General features: G+C 40.9%; 2 protein-coding genes across 2 annotated transcripts in view; one reads left to right on the top strand and one right to left on the bottom strand.

Annotated features, from left to right (window-relative positions):
- Positions 1 to 3,415: 3,415 nt before the first annotated feature.
- Positions 3,416 to 23,256, bottom strand: part of LOC113515897 (hemicentin-1-like) — a 29,393-nt gene continuing 9,552 nt past the window's right edge. Inside the window, exons 3-7 of the mRNA XM_052899429.1 lie at positions 10,952 to 11,109; positions 7,982 to 8,198; positions 7,241 to 7,416; positions 5,135 to 5,297; positions 3,416 to 3,657 (exon numbers count right to left, since the gene is read on the bottom strand). Coding sequence (XP_052755389.1) covers positions 3,548 to 3,657; positions 5,135 to 5,297; positions 7,241 to 7,416; positions 7,982 to 8,198; positions 10,952 to 11,109 — 824 coding nt within the window. The 3' untranslated portion in view covers positions 3,416 to 3,547. The remainder of the gene's footprint in view (positions 3,658 to 5,134; positions 5,298 to 7,240; positions 7,417 to 7,981; positions 8,199 to 10,951; positions 11,110 to 23,256) is intronic.
- Positions 12,533 to 13,859, top strand: LOC128201722 (uncharacterized). The gene has a single exon (XM_052899428.1). It carries the CDS (start codon positions 12,548 to 12,550, stop codon positions 13,811 to 13,813), a length of 1,266 nt encoding a protein of 421 aa, XP_052755388.1. The 5' UTR covers positions 12,533 to 12,547; the 3' UTR covers positions 13,814 to 13,859.

Below are 23,256 nucleotides of genomic sequence, written 5' to 3'. Positions count from 1 at the left end.
CGTGGTTTCCCTAGAAACTATCGTGCTGAATTCCAAATATATTTACCACGATGAACTAACTGACCTTCTTTTTCATTTTCATTAATCATTCCTCACTGGTGCCCTACCAACGTATATCGTTAGCGCTGGCGGGGTTGCCATTCCATTACCACCCATTAAAAAAATATACTTGTACTTATACACCATTGAAAATAAAAAAATAAAAAACACTACGCATTGAACAGATTTTAGACAATGGCAACACATGAGGGGTCATGAGCATCACAGTATATTCTATGTTATTTATATTTATAAGAAATGTTTACTTACTCGTATTTTAATTAAATTAATTATTACGCCTCAGCTTATTTGCCATTTTAATTGTGATAAAAATATTAATAACTAGTTTTTACCCGTAACTTCACTACATGAATGGGATAAATTAATTAACATGATGTATGTTTAAAAGCTTAAAGAGTCAAAAGGGATACGGCAGTGAAATTACATGGTAGGGAGGCATAACAACTTAGTCCTCTAGAATAGCAACGCCTGACGGCGGGCACGAGGATCACCGTGTACTCTGTGATGTGTGCAACATTCTTGCAGTTACCAAGTGAAGGTTACCACTTCTCATCAGATGAGTAGTATATGCATTTGTATAATTTGAGTAGTATATACACATCAGATGATTATTTGCTGTAAATGATTGAAAATCTTATTTCGTGAGCCAGACAGTGGATAGTCACTGTGTCTATTTTCCCGGTAGTTTACTCGGCTATTGTTTACAGCTATATAAACTCATGTAGAGTGGTCGAGTATTACCGAGGTACCCACATAAACAAGTACTGAAGTTCGCAGCGCCTCACCTGTACTGCACGGCGGGGCGGCAGCGGGGCGGGGAGCGGCGGCGGGGGCGGCGGCGAACCGTGTCGTACATAAATCACATCACTTTATCGTCTTATATTTTTATGATATTTCGCCACAAACAAAGCCACTTCACATTTGTCTTCCGGGCCGTATCTTTGCTCGCTTATTTTTCGCATCTCCCCCGTACGAACAATGGCAGCGCGAAATCAAATGATAATTTTACATTCGAGGTGGAGGCGGCGCGCCGTCTGCAAGACTGTGCCCCCAGATGTATTGTTTAAGATACAACGTAAAGTCGTTCGCGTTGAGTTATTGCGGTCCGCGCCGCGCCATTGTCTCCGCGTGCTCGCGCCAGCACGTCGTCCTGCCGCGCCCGCCTCATACTGTGACGTCGAGGTTTAGAACGACACTTTTCAGAAGCTCACCTGATATACCAGTGCCACAAACTACTTCCCTTCTCATATTTGGAATTCAAACCCTACTTTACTGCAAATACTAATACGACATGGTATTTTTACAACTTTAAATGTGTTGCAGAGAATCAACGGATGCAGGTGTCTTAGAGCCGTTTCTTGCAGCAGTTTATGGAGGAGGCGTATGTTCAGCTGTGGACGACGAGTGATATAAACCATGTTGATTACTATCGACGATAAAAAGATACAAGTTACAAGCCTCCATAAAAAGGAGATAAACCGAGCCGATCGCGTTCCCCAGTCATGATAAGAACTTATTTCTATTGAACCGAATGATTACACCCCGTGAACGTAAAATTTCATTGCATGGCTTTCCGATATTTTCCTGTTGAATTCCGAATCGAGCGTGACGTCACTCGCCGGAGCATACAGCTACTTAACATGTAATCGACCTGAAAAAAACCCCAATATAAGTTTTAAATCCCTTTGACTTTCGTGTCTAAACTACCGAAAGCCTGGACTGACACTTGACGTCACTTAGTGCTCTCGTTGTGTAACCTTGTTTAAGCGTCATCGCACTGTTTTGTGATCTCTTATACGTGTTGTTTTTTTTTTAATGGTAATAATGGAATGGTAACCCTGCTTATGTTAGCGGTATACACTGTAATGGATAAGAATTAGAAGAGTCAATTAGCCCATAGTGACAAATTCACCTAAAAATACGCACGATGGTATAAATTCAGTAGAAACTAATGTCGGTGATTTCCAGGAGGACTGAAAGAAGGTCGACCTGACAGTATGTATATGCTACCAATAGGGCTGCTAGACTCTCCTTCACACGTCACGGAGAGAAGAGATTGTAATTAAAATAATCCCTTCCCTCCGTGACGTGCTGTGCATGTCTATAGATAATGGCTACTAATTTCCATCAGAGAGGCATCAATTTGTTTATTGTTGCAAGTTGCTTAAAAACCCGGGTAAAGCCCGGGTAAATTATGCGTTATATGAGTCGCACCCGAGTGCGGAGTAACCATAAGTATTCCACGTCCATCTAACCACGCGCAGCCAAACGTTACGCAGTCGTAATATTATGGTCAGCTGTCATCTGCCCCAGTACGTGGACACCTAGCAACTACACAGCATTTGGCAACGGGCATGGTGCCTCGAATATAACTTGGCAGCCTTATTTTGATCAAAGAGCCAAGTTTTAAAATTCCTCCCGATTGCAAATATTTTTTATAATATATTTTGTATGAATAATTAGTAGCTATTGCTAAATCTGTTTTGATACATAGGTACATGACATTTGCTAAAACGTAATCAAAAAAAGTGTGTACATTGTAAAAAGAAACTCATTGCTACTGTAGAGGCAGGGAGTAATGACTGAGATTCTACAGTCCTACAGTACATACTGTCTGTAGACTCTAGGAAAAACCTCGGCAGAGGATTTATTCCACCACATGAGCATTGACGGAATGAAATTCCTCTACAGTGAGTATCGCGTTTGAGTTTGAGGTCATTGATAATTCCTATGACATGCTTCTAAACAAAGTCAAGACGACCAAGCTGATGTTCTTTTAATGTAGGTGGTCGTCGATGTTACTTCTGTCGGAAATTGGTGATCGTCAAGTCCCGTATTTCTTCTTGTCTAGAGTCTTCATTAACTCTGAGATTTAATTGATCATACATCGCGATATATTTAGATTCTGACGTGATATTTTTTTCGCTCCGTGTACAGCAGTGAACTATTCTTTTTGTCAATGGTCCAATATTTAAATAATCTAAGAAGCGTACGAATCGGAACCGCGAGTTCTAAATAAAGGTTGCGTTATAGAGACGCCGGTGATCGCGTGCCACGATTGACGGAACTGTCCAATTTCATGTTATTTACTACTGCGTCGGGTAACGATACACTAAAAACGACTACTCCCGCGGCGGCGGCGCGTGTGTGCACGCGTTTACGTGTAGCGAGGCGGTGTAGCCGTATGTGTGTGTGTGTGTGTGCGCCGCTCTACTTCTCTAAACAAACAGTCCGCTAATAGCCAGCGCCTCTAATAGCGCTCTCACTCGAGCCGCACACAGCCGGCGCCGCGCGCGGCGCGTGCCAGCCGAGCCTCACTCGCACGGCCGGCGTCACGCCACATATCATTTAGAGAACAGAAACAACATTAAACCATCACTGTCGTGCTATATTTTCAGGCACACCGAGTGTACTATAAATAGCTGCTATTTACAATATGTACAAAAATACAAAATATACAGAGACATGTAGTGGTGCGCGGTCCTTGCTAGGTGTGCAGGAGACGCAGCGCAATCGCGAGCAGCAGTGGCGCGGCGTGCAGCGCGAGGCGCGTAGCCGCCGCCGCCTGGTCGCGCTGCATCGCCTCCACCTCGCCCTCTGCAACAACACCTTGCGTACACTAAACAACTAAAGGAAGCCGAGGGATGGCCGGCAGCGTCCCTCTTGAAACGTCTATAAAGCCTAACTGTGGTTGCCAATAAGCATGCCAAACAAGGCAACTATTGACAAAACCCCCCAAGGCGGAGGCTTATGTTCAGCAGTGGACAGTTAAAGGCTGACATAATGATACAGTAAATGTTCGACTCCTCATTTTTGGGATATTAATTGACTGTATGAAACCTCGTCAGATATTACTTACTCGTATCAATGACACGGCCTATTAATCTTTTTTGTTTATCCATATATTTTTTTAATCCGAAATAAGAATACATAAATACATGTTCACCTGATAATAATCAAGCGCCGCAGTTGACGAGTATTAAAAACATAATTTGCTCGTTGTTCGTTTCTAAAACACGATCGCAAGTCCTAGTACTACAGTAATATCAGAAATGTCACTGTTATTATTCGAGTGACCAAAACACAAGGAGGAAGAGAGGAATGGCAATAATAGGAATTGCCCAGTTCAATGTTTATAATATATAGTTTAAAATTGAGTTTTACAAGGGAATCGTACAGTCTCTACAATATTCACGTCGTGGTTTGCTCTTAATCGAAATTATTAGAGAGATAGCTCAACTTCATTTTTTATTATCATTTTTCATTACTGTCAACATAGAATAGTATTTAATATTGTAAGCCGGATTCTATTTCATTAAATGAAGAATAATAACCTTTGCCTACAGGCACGAACGACACTAGAGACATAGTGACATAATGCATTGCAACACTGTTTTGGGATTGGCGCGCCGGCCGGCGGCGCGGCATGTGTAGCGGCCGGCGGCGGAGCTGTGTCGGTGGTAGAGCAATAGAGGTGCAGCGAGCGTACCTGCGTGCGGCGCGTGGCGCAGCGTGACGGCGGCGCGCCGGCCGGCGGCGCGGCAGGTGTAGCGGCCGGCGGCGGAGCTGTGTCGGTGGTAGAGCAATAGAGGTGCAGCGAGCGTACCTGCGTGCGGCGCGTGGCGCAGCGTGACGGCGGCGCGCCGGCCGGCGGCGCGGCAGGTGTAGCGGCCGGCGGCGGAGCTGTGTCGGTGGTAGAGCAATAGAGGTGCAGCGAGCGTACCTGCGTGCGGCGCGTGGCGCAGCGTGACGGCGGCGCGCCGGCCGGCGGCGCGGCAGGTGTAGCGGCCGGCGGCGGAGCTGTGTCGGTGGTAGAGCAATAGAGGTGCAGCGAGCGTACCTGCGTGCGGCGCGTGGCGCAGCGTGACGGCGGCGCGCCGGCCGGCGGCGCGGCAGGTGTAGCGGCCGGCGGCGGAGCTGTGTCGGTGGTAGAGCAATAGAGGTGCAGCGAGCGTACCTGCGTGCGGCGCGTGGCGCAGCGTGACGGCGGCGCGCCGGCCGGCGGCGCGGCAGGTGTAGCGGCCGGCGGCGGAGCTGTGTCGGTGGTAGAGCAATAGAGGTGCAGCGAGCGTACCTGCGTGCGGCGCGTGGCGCAGCGTGACGGCGGCGCGCCGGCCGGCGGCGCGGCAGGTGTAGCGGCCGGCGGCGCCGTCCGCCGCGCGCAGCTGCAGGCGCGACTCCGCGCGCGCCGAGCCGCGCCGCGTGTCCACCAGCACCCCGCCGCCGCCGCCCGCGCTCTGCGCACGCACCACACACACGCACACCTTTATATGTTATACCCTTTCATCAATAATTTACAGGAAAACAGTAATTAGATGAATAATTTCATCATCATCGGCGTCGACAGCCGACTCGGTGACCGCACTTAGGCCTCAGTAATGTTTTAGATCAGATGCTTCAACTCGTTCCTTACCCGTTAAGTTCCCCTAGTCGGTCTCCTTCGACACCCCGAAAAAAGAAGTAGTTCCGTTCTCCGCAGAAACCACACGAATAATGATTTTGCAAGGAAGGAACTTAAAAAATAATATAGATTAGAATAGAGATTCTGCGACAATTAAACAGTGCATGTGAATACCTATTTTTCAAAAGTAATGTAATATGGTAACGTAATTAATGACACATTCCATGAACGTAACAAAAAGTTTGAAATAACTTCCTAATATCGTATTCCATATTAGCACGGAGCAGTTTATATAAAACAAATATTGTAACTAGTTAAGGCCAGAATATTCATCTTGTAACTCTGAAGTACACTAGTTTACTATCATCAACGAATGTGTTTTACTCTCTGCCAACCTCCCTCATTGCAGCAAATATGTTATATTGCACTAAATAAACATGTCAATTATTACAATTCTCGTACAATCGTCATCAGCGATCGCTCTCGATCTAACAGAATTATAAAAGCATGAGTATTTAATTTCTAAAGTCAAATAGAACCAACAAAAATCACAAAATGTTATTGAAATGTACTGTAACCTTTAAAGTGCATTTCATTAAATATATTTTTTGTGTAATTTCAACATTATGATTTTAAAAATAGCGCCTTACTACAAATTAAATCATAAAGTACATTTTGTAGAAATTGATCGCGCAAAGTCAAAAGGAACTAACATAAAAATAAATGTTCCACAAAACGAATTTCGAGATCCATTACTATTCTTAATTTATATAAAAGACCTCACTTACATGATTAAAAAAATATTATCTATTGTTTATTCTAAGCCTTAATAAACTAGCATAACTTACGTTTCTTTAAGAGACTACTCACACTTATTCAGCTCTATTCAGCTTTTGTCCATAGAAAACTACGATTTTGTATGAAGACGTGTACGCATCCATTTAGCTTTCCACGTCTATTCTGCTTTCGCGGTAACTCAGTATAAAATGAAGATAAATGTGTATTTATCATGCGAATGATACAGAGAGCGTTCAGCACTGTTCTGCCGCGATCGGCACTGTTCCACCGCATTCACCTTCGAACGCGGCGAAACAGCTCTTTACAGGGATGTTTCGCGACTCCTTGCCGACAAGTTGCGACCTGTATTGTTTCTCCATTGATTTGATTGATTATTGCGTAATCATGATGTACGCAAGGATTAAAGAGTGCAGACGGAAATGCAGTATATTCAACGCCGTATGCAGTAGACAAGCGTTTCAGCGAAGATAGCATGCTATGACGGCTTTTCTCATTCTTACGACACCGTATGCGACTGATAGAAACAGAGCTATATAAGTGTGACCAAAATCGTTCAGCGAAACGCGAATGAAGCCTAATAAGTGTGAGTAGTCCCTAATGATACCGTTTTCCTCTGTATTACAAATTGATCCAAAGTTGCGATAAGGACGCCACACTTCAAACCTAGATGGCAGACTTAGCTCAGTCGTCTTTGAAATATTCGACGAGTAACGAACATGACTATTGCTTTTTATGCAACTTAGAAAGGCAAATAAGCTAATAGTCCACTGAATGAAAAATGATAACCGTCGCCTTATACAGTCCCATCTGCGTATATAATACCTCTCATGTACGGTAATTATTTTCACAAAATTATTCTATGTGACATTTTGCTGTAGAGAAATACAATGAATCTTTGAACAATATTCTAGGACCTACAGAAATTAATCTACGAAATGCCTTTTTATGTAGTGAACTTGTTATGTAACACCTCACGCTCACCTGTAAATTAATGGGCTGGTCATCTTTGAACCAGTGTATGTCGAGGGCGGGCAACGGCAGGCGGCGCGGCGGCGGCTCGTAGCGCGCTTCGCAGCGCAGCGTCACGGTGCTGCCGAGCGCCGCCGTCACCTCGGCCGGGCCCTGCAGCTCCACCACCGTCTGCGGCACTGGCTCGTCTGCAATGCACGAACAACTATCCTCAATTGTGCTCTCCTCCTTTTTCTTAGAATAATATTCTCTTCGCCGAATTCCCGCATATGTATATGTCATAACAAATCAGTTCATTAGTAAATTAGGCAGATACGATTTGCTAAATGTTAATAAATAAAACATCACCGCATCAAAAAGTAAGAATATTTCAAATGATAAATAATTGAAATTATTCTATACGATAGTGGCATTTTATATAATATACTGACAGAAGAAAAGAGATAGTATCAAGGTCTAGTAATGATGTTTAGATTCTCAACTCAAAGAGAGTTGAAATCAATGCGTTAAAATTTTCATTTGTCCGATGCAGTAATTTAACTAATCCGAGAAACAAGAGTAAAGTCAATCTCTGCCCCATTGAAAACAAATAGACTCATTAAAGTATGAAGCAGTATAGATAAATCTAATGCAGAATTAGTCACGTTACGTTTCGAATGTTCCGATGGCAATAGTAGACAACCAGCAACTGACCGCGCCCCACATAGTTACTACATGCATGAACATATCATAATGTTTATGTGCACAACATACCCAACACGGTGAGGTTAAAGAACATGCTCATCTTGGGGTCCGTGTTGATCTGGCACTCGTAGCGGCCGGAGTCGCCGGTGCGCAAGCGCGCGACGTGCAGCAGGTGGCGGCTGGTGGCCCGGTCGCCAGCCACCGACGCCGACACGCGGCTGTCCGCCGTAAATACCACGCCCGCGTGACTCAGGATCTGCAAGTCGCGGGATCGCACCCACGATACCTGCCGCCAAAATAGAAAGTTTGTGATCCTCTCGACCTCCGATAATCAGAGGACTACAATATCTAGCGAGAGGCAGCGGCGCAGAATCTACTGCACTTGGATACAAGACTGAGATGCAGCTATTATTAGAAAATAATCTAATAATAGCCCCGCTCTTGATTCCGCTCATCACAATAAGATCATCATGATAAATAGTTACGCTACAACATTTAAAATTGTTAACAAATTCAGTGACAAGAAATTCACACAAAAGACGACTGTAATTTACGATTTTCTGGGAAAAAAATCTAATAAAGTATAGAAATATTGTTAAATTATGTAAATTGTATTCTATAATTTATTGTGCGATTTAATCTCATCACAGTATAAATAAATAGTATTACTTCATTACAATGTAATGTCTTCGAAATAGTGCAATAGATCTCTGCGAGGTCATAAAGGGATTTGACATGAACATAGATAATCATATATCCTCACGTCAGCATTATATATAGATGTTTCGGTCTCATTTCAATTTTATTGTAGGGATCATCACTCTTATGAAAATATTTTACTACAAATATATTTGTTTATAGAACTTGTCAATTAGCGAAGTTTATACTTGGGCTGTTACCGCTGGCCGAGCGTCCTTGGTAGGTCGCATGAGTCACGACTACATACGAGAAATTGCTAATATTTAAATCGCGTGTTTACTACGTAGCTAGATCAAAGTTATATACGATGCAAATCCCGAAAATTATAGTATTTGGCACGTGGCGTTTCCGGGAAGTGCTCGTATTGTAGGAGCGCGTGCCGTCTTATTTTGATAGCGCGGTGCGCCCGCGCCGCCCGCGCACCGAGTCGTTGACCGGCATTTTCGGGATCGCTCACGATCACTGTCAGCTGGACGTTTGCGTGTCCCGTGGGATGACGTGGAGGACGAACTTCGCGGAAATATTTTGGGCCTCCTCGTCACCGCATAGCGCGCATACCGCCGCGCTAACTCGCCAACGCGTTCTCATCTAAGGCGTTACAAAGTGGATCTCCCGCACGATAGCCGATTCATCAGATATTTCTGGTACACATCAAAATGTTTGTGTTTCTGATCGCATAATACACATTTCAGCGAGTCGTCGTAACGTAGCCTAAATATAACCAAACATTACATTCTGTGTATTAGATCCGAGTCAGCCTTGTCAAGGAAATGTTTCAAGTTAGTTGCAAAATTACCAACTCTCCACGATTATAAACTGATATCCAGATCACCACATATTACAGTTTATGACCACTATACCATCGAATTCTTCGAGATTTTGTAGAGAACTGGTATGAATATTATGCATATTAACTAGTACATATCGAGTCTCGATGACCTTAAATGCATTGCGGAAAGTCAATGGATGCAGGTGGCTCGGGACTGTTCCTTATATGCAGTCTATGGGGGAAGCAGTTGACCACTGATGTGATAATGATTATGTCTCGGTTGGATAGGTGAGTTATGCCAGTAAAATCATAAAATTTTATTAATCGTTTTACTTTATACCATTATTAATCAAAAAATCAAACGTTTAAACCCTATACAGTTATTCAAGTTTTTTGTGCATATTTTTGTTCAACTATTTTTACAGTTTAGAAGGATGAAGACTCTTTAATAGTTAAAATTGTTTACCACTAAAAAAACATTTACTGTAGTCCCGCAATTCGAAAACACGCCCCTTGTAATCGCCAACAGTATTGGTATTCGCGGTGTTGACATCTTCAGCACTATAGAGTTCGGAGATCAAGCTGGTGTCGAAAAAGCTCGAAATGCTCAATAGATCGAAACGGTACTTCACCCTGAGACTCTTACCATCTTGGTCCATTTGATTCGATTCTAAAGATTTGAGTCTTAGGCGACGCAACTTTACATCCCTTTATGTCTTCTACCGCTTGTATACGGATTGTGTTCTAAGGAATTGTTTGAAATAACGCCTACGGTCACCTTTTAACATCGCACTGCTTGCCATCGACAAGATATTCATCCTCATATGCTTGAACCTAAATAGTTACGTACAATGCGGTTCCAGAGAAATTTTCTTCCACGAACGCTTAAGCTATGGAATAGTTTACCTGCCGAAGTTTTCCCTTGAGACTACAGTATGGGGTTCTTCAAAAAGGGTATATTAAGATTTCTTTAGAATCAGCAACGCATACGTGACACCTCTAGTGTCGCAGGCTTCCATAGGATACAGTGATCGTTTACCATCTGACGGGCTGTATGCTTGTTTGCCACTTTTAAAGTATAAAAAAAGGTTTGTAGGAGATTTTAAGATTCATAAATAAAAAAAATATCGTTTCAAATGTCCATAAACTGCAGGTATTACATAGCATTAGGCTGATCATATAAGTATATTGTCTACAACGCATTTTTGTATAACAAAATATAAAATAAAGGTTCGTTTGAAGACAAGACTTAGCATTAAGTCCGTCTTATACACGTTCCGTTCATGTGGTCCCGGCATCGAACAGGCCACCCCTTTCTTTTCCGTGGGTGTCGTAAGAGGCCACTAAGAGAGGGCAAGGAATGAGCAGCAGCGTCCCTCTTAAAATATTTCTAAAGCCTAACTGCGGTTGCCAATCTACTTGCCAAGCTCGGCAACTACTGACAAAACCCCCCAAGGAGGAAATTATGTTCAGCAATGGACGATTAAATGCTAATATGATGATACACGTCATACTCGAATAAGTACTAAAGTATAAATCAATATATACTGGAATGATTTGCAAATACGCACCGATTTATTGCCCAGGTGGTATATTTCGCAGACGAGAGAGGCGTTCTGGCCCACGGCCGCCACCACCGCCGCGCTCTGCCCCGTGAACTGCGGGCGAAACTCTCGCCCGCCAGCGCGCTCCGCCACCGTCACCACCTCCACCGAGCACCATCCGGGACCTGCGCCGTAGTAATAAACAGACAGTCGATCAGGAAGCTGTAATTATCGCCACCTACATGATCCACTTCAAATTTATATTCTAGCATTGGTGCTACTTCGTCCGATTGATAGATATATACATGTTAATTGTCTGGGATATAAAACAGCCTACATCTTCTCAGTACCAAATGCTACAATATATGCCAAATATCATGTCGATTGGTTGAACCGTTAGACGTCAAGAGATAATAAACAAACTCATTTTCACATTTTCAAATATTTAAAAAAGGGCTATCAATATCACAGGATGTATTATCTAGTCCAGACCTCATCAGAACTTGGTTCGTCAGATATTAGACAATTTATCATTATCATCATGTCAGCCATTATCTGTCCACTGCTCCCCAAAAGACTACCACAAAGAACAGTCCTGAGTCACCTGATCCACTTACAATACATTTGAAATCGTCATTCCAAGTAATCGGGGATTATCCTACAACACCGAGCATAGCCCTCTCCTTAGCTCGCTGAGTAATGTTTTTTCCATAGCTCGTAAGCTTTTACACACGGGCTCTACATGATAGGACCATGTTTCGGTTCCATAGGTTTCATACTCTAGTTCTGTATTCGGATATACGAGTACATTGTAACCTTGCTGTACATACACTTTAACACTTAGATATACTTATAGTCAATTTGGCATCGCTGGAAGAACTGTAGTACAGCCCGTGTCTCTATCGAATCAAAGGCTTTCGCATAGTCCACAAACGCCATAGTGGCAGAGGGATACAAAAATCGTTTGCTTGGGTACCTCTGTCGCATTCGTATTTCTACCGTAAAGAAGTTATAATTGCATGGCTGTTTCGGTTTGAAGTGTGAAATATGGCAACGAATTCGCAGGATACAAAGGAATATTACCTTAGTCCTCAAGAATGGCAACGCACGGAAGATATTATGGACAAAACAGTATACTCTGTTATGTCTATGGTACTGCTAATGTCTATAGGCGACGGTTACTACTTTCTCTCACGTGAGCCGTCAGCTTGTTTGCCATTTTAAATTGCATAAAAAAATAAATAACAGGATTTTACTCTTCGGCCAGATAATTTATATACTCGAATTTTTTTTTTTTTCTGTAAATCTAAGTTCTATTGGTAGATTATAAAAGTTAATTAGAATTTAAATTCACTCTAACGAAACAAAAACTACGACTGCCTATATACAAAAATCCGTTGATAACGTATAATTAATGTTTAACTTGTCAACGCTGCGAGTAAATCAAGATAATGGCTGCACGGAGTGGAGCGCGCGGGACACGACACGGGACACGGGACACGGGACACGGGCGCCCGCCCCGGCCGGGCGGCCCCGGGCACCAGGGACAGGGCAAGGCCGGCATTTCACCGGATGAATGAAACATGACATCATCAGTCGTTGCGTTCGTTTCATTGAGTACGGATGTGCAAAGGCGCTGTCTATAGATCGCTTAGCATAATGGCAACAAATATATTGAAATGCAATAATTGTAATATTGTAATTAGTGAACTATTATCTTTTGTTCAAAATAAATGTGATGTTATGGACGAGGAAAGTCTCATTCGTATTGTTACGACTTCATTTTCGAGTGAAGAAATCAGGGAAGCGAAGACTTTGTTATTTGACTCAGTCAATACGAAGATACGAAAGATTATGCGGAAAAAGGACGGTAAAGAGAAGCGGGATATAGAAGATATTTTATCACTATTGAAAGGAATAGATCCCGAAAAAATTCCGATTTTTGTCGCAAGAAACTTACAGAAACTACCCCCCATAAGTTTTGATCACGTAGATGTAACCAAATTATTAAAAGATATACTCGTGTTGCAACAGGAGGTTCGAACTGTAAAGGAAACCTGCGCTACAACGGAAGAATTACAGTTGATAAAGAATGAGTTGGCAAATTTAAAATCAGCCTCAATTGTGAATAACTTTGAACCCTCACAATATATAAACACGAAGAGAGGGTGTGCAAATGTTATTGATAATTTTCATTACGACAGTGGACCCATTGGATTGCTTCATATTTCTCAGGAAGAGAAAAATGGAAATATAAATAGCGAGTGCAACATAAATATTCCATCGAAAACGCAATCTAATTGTTTGATAAATAGTACATTAGAAAACGTAAGTGCGAGGGTAGAAGATACAGTACATCAATGCAAACAAAACATAGCAGCGGACACGCAAGTGAGTGCGACCGGTGTGAACATAGCCAATAGTCACAACACAGTCTCCCATCCATTAGTAGTGGAAAAATCATTTGCTGATATTGCTTCTGGCGGAAAATGGAAAAATGGAAAAAAGTCAGAAGATTGGATAGTTGTACAAAGAAAGAAACTCAGAAATAGATTTATGGGGAAAAGAGGACAAGCAAGTACAGAACCGGAGGAAAAATTTCGAGCAGCAGATGTAAAGATACCGCTTTTTATAAATAAAGTTGATAAAAATACTTCCATAGAGGACATATCTTCATATATTTTGCAAAAAACTAAGGTGTCTGTAGCGCTAGAAAAAATTTGCATGAAATTTCAGAAGGAATATGATGCGTATAAAATATTTGTACCGCAAAGTAAATTATCTATATTTATGGATGCAGGTCTATGGCCTGATGGAATTTCGTTTCGTCGGTTTGTTACTTTTAAAAAGACATCTGGTAATGATGACAAGTTTTTAAATACAAAATAACAATGCATAATAGAACACTAACTTTGATATCCTTCAATTGTAAATCAATGAAAAGATCAGTAAAATGTATAAAATCTTTATGTGAACGGGCGGATATAGTCGCATTGCAGGAAACTTGGCTTCTACCTCATGATATATATATTTTAGGTAGCATTCATGATGATTTTGGATATTCTGGAAAGTCTGCTGTGGACACATCAGTAGGCATTCTTCACGGTAGACCGTTTGGTGGTGTCGCAATATTGTGGCGGAAAAGTGTTTTCAGGTCAGTGTCGGTGATTAAATGTGAAAGTTCGCGAATAATAGCAATTAATGCAGAGACTAGTGATAAACAAATGGTTATTATGAGTGTTTACATGCCCACAGACGATAGTGAAAATTTAACAGAATTCACTCACTGCTTAGGCGAGATCTGTGCAATTGTTGAGAATAATGACTCGCAGACTGTATTTATTCTTGGTGATTACAATGCGCACCCAGATGGACAATTCGGTAAGGAGCTTTTACATTTCTGTACAGAACAACAGCTGATTTGTGCGGATATAGAGAAATTAGGTTTGAATTCGGATAGTTATACTTTTATTAGCGATGCACATGGGACAAAAAGTTGGTTAGATCATATTTTAGTAACACAAGCTTCTTGGAAGTCTATTACAGAGATAAATATACTTTATGATATATATTGGTCTGATCATTTCCCTATTCAAATAAAATGTAACATAAATATATTGCAATCAAAAATAGCAATAAATGGAAGACATTGTAATAAAATATTGTGGGGAATTAGAGACTATGAACAGATACAATTATATAATAATTATTGTAATAAAAAGTTAAGTGAAATTGAGTTCCCATCTGAGCTTGCTAATTGTTGTGATAGAGAGTGCAGTGATCCTATTCATAAGACCATAATAAACCAATTATACAGTAATATAGTAAATACATTAGCAGAAGCTGCAGCTCGAAGTCACGACAGGCCTGTTGGGCGGCGAAGATGTGTAACTGGTTGGAATAAATATGTAAGGGAGGCACATAATGAGGCTAGAATAAAGTTTTCGATATGGGAATTATATGGTAAACCAACTGAGGGTATTATGTATAAAGAAATGTATGAGAGTCGTAAGAGATTTAAAAGTAAACTAAAATGGTGTCAAAATAACCAAGACCAAATAAAAATGGATATAATTGCTCTTTGCCGCTCCAGAAGTGACTTTAGTGGATTTTGGAGAGCGACAAATAGTCTTAACGGTAAAACTAATTTTCCTGTAAATATTAATGGTATTAATTGTCCTAAACAAATAGCTAATATGTTTAAAAATTATTTTAGAGTAACATCTCCTTTAGGTCAACAAAACTTACAGTCGACTACAAATGCTTGTAGTAAAAAGATAGTAGGTCAAATGCATAATTTTACATGTAAAGATATTGAATTTATTATAAAGAACATGAAAAGAGGAAAGTCCCCTGGGCATGATGGCCTTAGTATAGAGCATTTTCAGGCAGCTGGGGACCATTTGCCCAGGGTGCTCTCAATGTTATACACGTTTTGTATTGGGCATACATACCTACCAGAGGATATGTTGAAAACGATTGTTGTACCAATACTTAAGAACAGGACGGGAGATGTATCGGACAGCGGTAATTACAGACCTATATCACTGGCTACAATAACAGCCAAGGTGTTTGACGGTTTACTTGATACGCAACTTAGACGACATCTAAACTTGCATGACCTTCAATTTGGCTTCAGGCAGGGGGTGTCGACTGAATCGGCCATTCTGTGTCTCAAGCATACGGTCAGATATTACACAGACAGATCCACTCCAGTCTATGCATGTTTCTTGGATTTAAGTAAAGCCTTTGATATGGTATCTTATGATCTTTTATGGAGTAAACTTGATAAGACTACGCTTCCTACAGAGTTAGTTAGAGTTCTTGAGTATTGGTATAATAATCAAAGTAATCAGGTGAGGTGGAATGATACTCTATCAGACTCATACCGATTAAAATGCGGAGTAAGGCAGGGTGGGCTGACTTCACCCAACTTGTTTAATATGTATGTAAATGGCCTAATTGAGGAGCTCAGCGAAATGCATGCTGGGTGTTATATTGATGGAGTAAGCGTCAATAACATAAGCTATGCCGACGACATGGTACTGCTGAGCCCCTCAATTGGAGCTTTAAGAAAAATGCTAGCTGTGTGTGAAGCATACGCGAAAAACCATGGTCTGGTATATAATTCTAGCAAAAGTGTAATTATGACATTTGTATCTAGACATAAAAAACCGAAGTATGTGCCTCCTATATCACTTAATGGAAATGTACTTGACGTGGTAACTGATTTTAAATATCTCGGTCACATTATTGCAAATACTTAAAAAGATGACCTGGATATAGAACGAGAAAGAAGAGCATTGGCAGTTAGAAGTAACATGTTGGCCCGCAGGTTTACTAGATGTACAAAACAAGTAAAAATAACCCTGTTTAAAGCTTTTTGTCAGGTGTTCTACACAAGTAGCTTGTGGGTCAACTATAGTCAAAAAACTTACAATGCTCTTCGAGTCCAATACAATAATGCCTTCAGGGCACTGTTGGGGCTACCTAGTCACTGTAGTGCGTCACACATGTTTGCACGGGAGCGTACAGATGATTTTTACGCAATACGACGCAAACGAATTGTTTCGCTGTTGGGTAGGGTGCGTGTTAGCTCAAACAGTGTCCTGAAGACAATTGCTGATAAAATGGACTGTCCCATCCTAAAATATTGGGTGGGACAGGTTATCAATGTAAGAGCGTTATGACCGCTCATTTACTAACATAGGTTAAGTCAATTTGTAACTAACAAAATGGGCCTTATGTTGTCTAATTAAATAAATATTATTATTTATTATTATTATTAGCGCACCGAGGATACTGCACGCGGGGTATTTATGTCCGATGCACTCTCTACTCGCTCTCCACGTCACCGCATTTACTAGGGACGGGCGAGATCGGAAAAACCGAAAAAAATATTTAGAGATGAGCATTTTTAAATAGACGTATCATAATTCTGTATATTATATTGACAATTCTACTTAACCGAAAAATAACTCGAAGTAGAATATACTGACTGATTGATCTAAAAATAATAATAAATAATTTACAACGTTGATTTTTTAAAATAAAAAATCAATGTCCTGTAAATGTAAATGATTGAAGCGGGACATATTTAAATTCTATAATTTAGTATAGTGTTATTTATAACAAATTCTGACAAGGGGAGCCTAATCAGTGAATCTGTAGTAATATTTACTCCAAGAAACGCGATCAAAAGCTTTTTTTTTCTTGTTTTTTATTGAAATAAACACCTAAAATCGTGGTGTATATGTATATATGTCACTAACGGTCATTATATATAAATTATACAGCTACATGCTGACATAACAACCAACAGAAAATAGTAAAAATGCAGGTGTCGACTTTTGTCAACCCTAGCTCTCATAATAATATTACGCTCGAACACTTCTCGATTGTGTGAATAAAGCCATTAAAATGTCAACACAAAGTTTACGTGCATTCTCTCCGAGTGTGTAAAGAGTGGAACACCGACTTGGATACAATTGAAAATGTGAACAACACCCTGTACTCGCGCAGTTTCAAACCCTCAGCTCACTAGTGTCAACTCGTCTCACAAGCATTGTCGGTACGTACCTATGTACTTCTAAATTTGTTTACTTCTGCACTGACCTATTGTATGTTACGCAATAAAATGTTTACTTTTTTTTATTGTTCATATTACCCAAGGTACCTCGTCGAACTTTTCAGAAAGTTCTCTAGGAAACAGCCACTTTATATTAACCACTACCTGAATCTAAATGTGTTAATGTTTTTATTATCAACTAGCGGGCTCATACTCGTGCACTATCGAGACTATATTTTTTTTTTCTAAAAACTTTCAACAGACTAACGACAAACTACTTTTCCTCCCCAAGAGGTCATAAGACGCGACTAAAAGACAAATCATGAAGCACCAGTGCAAGAGAAAAAAATCTTTAAACCGACGTGCTAGGCCAGTCTGGTTATAGAAGGCTGATAATTCTTCTCTAACGGAGGAGACTTGCGCCATGTTGTTTACGTCTACTGTTTTGTGACCATAATTAGTTAATTGGGGGGAAGGGACTGTTAGTAATGGGAATGTAACAGTTTCATTGCTAACAATATACCCTGCCAGGTCGAACGTAATTCCCCCTGGAAACCATCTTGGTTAATTCTTGTGGAATTCGTCATGATGGGCTAACTGACCTAACTTGGAGGGAAGGGATTGTTAGTAATGGGGTCTAATAGCCCCATTGCTAGCAATATACCCTCTCAGGTCGACCTCCACTCGGTTCCCCCTGGAAACCATCATGTTTATTTCTTGTCGAATTCATCATAATGGGCCAACTGACCTGCATTCATTCTCATCTATCATCTTCCACTAGTGCCTCGTCGGTGTATACTGATGGAATGGTAACCTCACCCGCGCTGGGCGGGGTTACCATTCCATTTTCACTTGAAAAAAAACTGACCTAACCTTTATCTTCACCTATCATCACTCACTGGTGCCCCGCCAGCGTATACCAATAGCGCAGACGGGGTCGCCATTTCATCTTCACCCATTAACCCTGATTAATTAAATCACACAAACTTAGGCATCACTTCCGTTCTAGAAACTTTACGAGGATATTCTGTATGTATTTTGACTTACTAACAAGAATGCCACACCAAATGTATTGTTCGGTCGAGCCGGTGCGTGGTGCGTGGTGCGTGGTGCATGGTGCATGGTGCACGGTAGGTGCGTGTTTAACATAAAGAAGATGAATCAAGCGGATGCAGGATGCGGGCGCCGGTTGCGAGCGAATCGAGCAACGCGCACGTGCGGCCAGCACATGCGCTCACCACACACACACACACACACACATACATGAGGCAATTTATATACAAAACTGTCATTAAGTTCATATAATAATACCCATAACATACACTAAAAGAACAAAGAGCACGAAACAAGAGTTAGAACTTGGAACTATTTAGATAAATATACAACAAAGAAAACGACGTACAAGATTATTTCAGATTGCAATCGATTACTGAAATAATGCTCTTACAATAGAAAGCATGCAATTTAATTCGCCAGTTTAAAACGACAAACGAAGACAAAACTCTGCGTCCCAAATTTGATTTATTTGTACGTTTTGTGCGCACTAATCTCAGAAACAGCTTAACTGATTTGAATGCGGTTTTCACTAGTGCATTGCGGTTTACTCCACTTAACATTTAGCGTTTGTTGTATTTCAATCGGTTTATAAAGAAAAAAGTTATATCAATCTAAAAAATCACATATATAATGCTATAAAATAACCGATCAGTTGAATTGATTGAAACATAACCCATTCGTCCATATCCCATTAACGTGCCACTAATGGCAATGATCTATTCTCTTAAGAACAGGACACTGCTGCCGTGTGGTCTGTTACCACGATAGCTAAGCATGCTTGTTAGATGATTTTATTTCAAGTTTTTGTCCAATTATGTATTGTGTATACATATCCCTATAATGCACTTAAACGCCATATGATAAGCTGCAATATTAAACCCTCACAGTAGAAGGATTTGGTAGCCAATTGCCCGGACTGGAGAGCTCTTGTATAATTCAAGACACGAGGCTTTGAAATCCATCGTTGTCATCAATTTGATGCTAGACTCAATGAACTGAAAGCCTGCGCCAGCGGCCACCGAGTATTGCTATAACAATAACATCCTTACATGCAAAATGCAACCAACTTATCACCACTACATAGTATAAAACAAAGTCGCTGTCGCTGTCTGTCCGTGCCTATGTATGCTTAAATCTTTAAAACTACGCAACGGATTTTGAAGCGGTTTTTTTTTAATAGATAGAATGATTCAAGAGGAAGGTTTATATGTATAATACATGCATAATAGAGGAACACTGACAAATTTAGAGGTTTCTTATGTGATGTCGTAAATAAACACATTTTTTTGCGTTTATATTACAAAAAAGCTGTAAACGTTGTTTGTAAGGACATCCTGTAGTAGGTACGTATATTTAGTATGTATTAGTATTGCACCTGTGCGAAGCCGGGGCGGGTCGCTAGTAGACTACAAAATTACTTAAATGATGTTAATAAATAGATGACATCAAGATTCCAAGAATAACAAACAGGTATTCAAGTACATATGGTGAAATCATTACGGGAGACGTCTGTGTTGAGCAACGAGTAAGCAATAGATACAATGAGCCGAAACGATAAACTACTTTACTTTAAATGTTAGCATATGGTGTATAGTATAAGTCAAGACTCAAACATAATCAGAAACAATATGGCATTTTGTTATTATTAGAAAGTAATTTGCCGCCTTGTGAATGGCTGCCGGTCAGCGTAGGGGGCGCCAGAAATAGCACGTGTCATCAGCGTGCTGTATGACACACATACCACGCGGCGACCGTGCGCTGCCACCATACGACACGCCCGTTGGGGGCAATATGGAATGCTCAATAAAGATTGGACATTATGGTTTAAAAGTTGCTTCTTATATCATTAATAAATTAACATGAAACCGACTAGGGAGGTAATCGCTATCGATTGCAAAATAAACTGACAAATTCTAATCAGATAAATAAGATAAGGCACATAAAATTAAGAACTTACTTTTTAAAATCGTTTAAAAAAAAAGTCGTTTAAAATTATCATCACACCATCCGATAACATCGCACGATATATTTCATAACATATAATTAACTCACAATGACTTTAAATATATTAACAAACTTGTAATATCGATTCAATAGTAGTCGATCGATTGCGTCAATAGTCAGCTTTTTTATCATAAGAACAAGAGTACTCTCTGCCATATCATGTGGCATAGGGCACTAATCTCAAAACTACCTTCGTTTGGGTTGCCTGCGAGATTGTGCAGTTGGGTCGCCAGCTTTCTTAAGGAACGTAGCATTAAGGTCGTAGTCGACGGAGCATGCTCTGACTTAAAACCTGTGAATGCTGGTGTCCCGCAAGGCTGTGTACAATCTCCGACACTGTTTCTTCTGCATATCAATGATATGTTACAGATCAGTGATATTCATTGTTATGCGGACGACAGTACAGGAGATGCATTATACACCGGTCATGCAAAGATCTCGCGGGCACATACCGATGAGCTCCGGAACAGACTTGTGTCTGAAATCGAAACTTCACTCGATAAAGTTTCGATCTGGGGTGAACGCAATCTTGTTCACTTTAACCCTAAGAAGACACAAGTCTGCGCGTTCACCGCAAAAAAGACACCGTTTGTCGTATCACCTCACTTTCAGGGCACTTCCCTTGATAATAAGTCGAGTCTGGGGATTCTTGGCGTCGATATATCTAGCGACGTCCAGTTTTGCGGTCATCTGGAGGAAAAAGCTAAGATAGCTTCCAAAAAGTTGGGGGTGCTCAATAGGGTGAGACGGTATTTCACGCCAGAAAACCGCCTGAAACTGTATAAAGCTCAAGTGAGGCCACACATGGAATACCGTTCTCACCTGTGGGCAGGAGCGCCACAGTACCAACTCCTTCCGTTAGACCGCATTCAAAGTCGGGCAGCTCGAATTGTTGACGATCGGCGTCTTACTGTCCGGCTCGACCCACTGAAACTGCGTAGAGATGTTGCATCTCTGTGCATCTTCTACCGAATTTATCATGGGGAGTGCTCTGAAGAATTGTTCGGATTGATACCTGCTGCAGATTTTCACCATCGTACAACCCGCCATAAACTAAAATTTCATCCCAACCATCTGGACGAGTGGCGGTCTTCCACCGTGCGTTTTTCAAGACACTTTCTTCCACGCACAACCACTCTTTGGAATCAACTTCCAGCAGCAGTATTTCCGAACCGATACGACAACATAACCTTCAAGAAAAGAGCATATTCCTTTTTAAAAGGCCGGCAGCACACCTGCAATGCCGTAGGTGTTGTGGGTGACCATGGGCGGCGGTAGTCACTTACCATCAGGTGAGCCGCATGCTCGTTTGCCCCCTGTGTTGTAAAAAAAAAAAAATATCAAACCCGTGTCGAATTAAAATTATACAGTTTTGTTCAATTCATTTATCAAGCACTGTCTGTCTACTAAACTACCACAATCAATACATATAATAAAATCGTATCTGGTCGCTGTCTTTACATGGAAGATATATAAAAAAACTATTAACTTTATGAACGCAATAGATCGTAAAACAATGATTTTTTAGAATTTTTGTCTGTTTGTAATCTCAGAAACGACTTAACCGATTTCAATGCGATTTTCACTAACATTTACTCCATTTAATAATAATAATAATAATACTTTATTATCCAGACTACAATGCGGTCCAATTTTGTTAGTAACAATTTTCTTACAAACTATGTTAGTAAAAAAAAAGAAAAACAAATTAATTTAATTAAGCAGTTCACCCAGATGTGACCCAGCCGACTAGATCAGCATCTGAATGAAATGCCCAATTATAGGCGAGTTATATTTCTCGCCTATTACTTTTAGAATGCTGTTGGTGCTTGTCCTAACCCTGTTTAGCAATGATGCGGTTCTCTTTCTCCTTACAGCGTAGTACTCATCTACACGAGATTGAGCAAACATGCTAGAAGCGCTACAAAAGCGAGGTAGCCCCAACAGCACTCTAAAACTATTATTGTACTGGATTCGTAGGGCACTGAGTGAGGCCTGTGTGCAGTTAACCCACAGACTGCTCGTGTAGAATGTTTGACAGTATGCTTTGAAGAGAGTGATTTTTACTTCTTCACTACAACGGGCAAACCTGCGAGCCAACATGTTACATCTAACAGCCAATGCCCTACGCTCCCTTTCGACATCAGTTTGATCTTTAAGGTCATCAGTAACATAGTGCCCTAGGTATTTAAATTTATGCACTCTTTTTATATTTGCTCCGTGTAATTGGATATCGGGCACGTTCATTTAACATTTAGTGTTTGTTTTATTTCAATCAGTTTATAAACAAAAAAAGTAATATCAATCTAAAGAATTACGTATAAAATGTTATAAAATAACGGATCAATTGATTTGGTTCAAAATTTAAAAAGATATTAGGTACGTAATTATTATTTAAGTATATAATACAGTGAGGAGTGAGTAATTGCTTAGAGGTCGTAGCGCTACTGCAAGTAAAGCAACCTCGACCGTGGTTCCTACTTTTTTTAATGGATAATAATGGAATGATAACCCCACCGGCGCTATCGGTATACTCGTACACCGGTGGGACACCAATGAAGGATCATGGGTGAGGATGAAACAGGACAGTTGGCCCATCATGACGAATCCAACAAGAATTGTTCACGATGGTTTCCAGGAGGAATCACGTGGAGGTCGACCTAATAGCATATTGCTAGCAATGGGTCTGTCAAACTCCATTGCT

This window comes from Galleria mellonella, unplaced genomic scaffold (assembly GCF_026898425.1).
Source record: "Galleria mellonella isolate WM207_F2 unplaced genomic scaffold, CSIRO_AGI_GalMel_v1 utg570, whole genome shotgun sequence".
NCBI classification, from domain to species: domain Eukaryota; kingdom Metazoa; phylum Arthropoda; class Insecta; order Lepidoptera; family Pyralidae; genus Galleria; species Galleria mellonella.
Note: the sequence above shows the minus strand (reverse complement) of the source record. Positions and strands in the feature narration are given on the sequence as shown.

What these genes read in the sequence shown, in the direction of transcription:
- LOC128201722 (XM_052899428.1), top strand. Translation starts at nt 12,548, where the DNA reads ATGTGCAAAGGCGCTGTCTATAGATCGCTTAGCATAATGGCAACAAAT.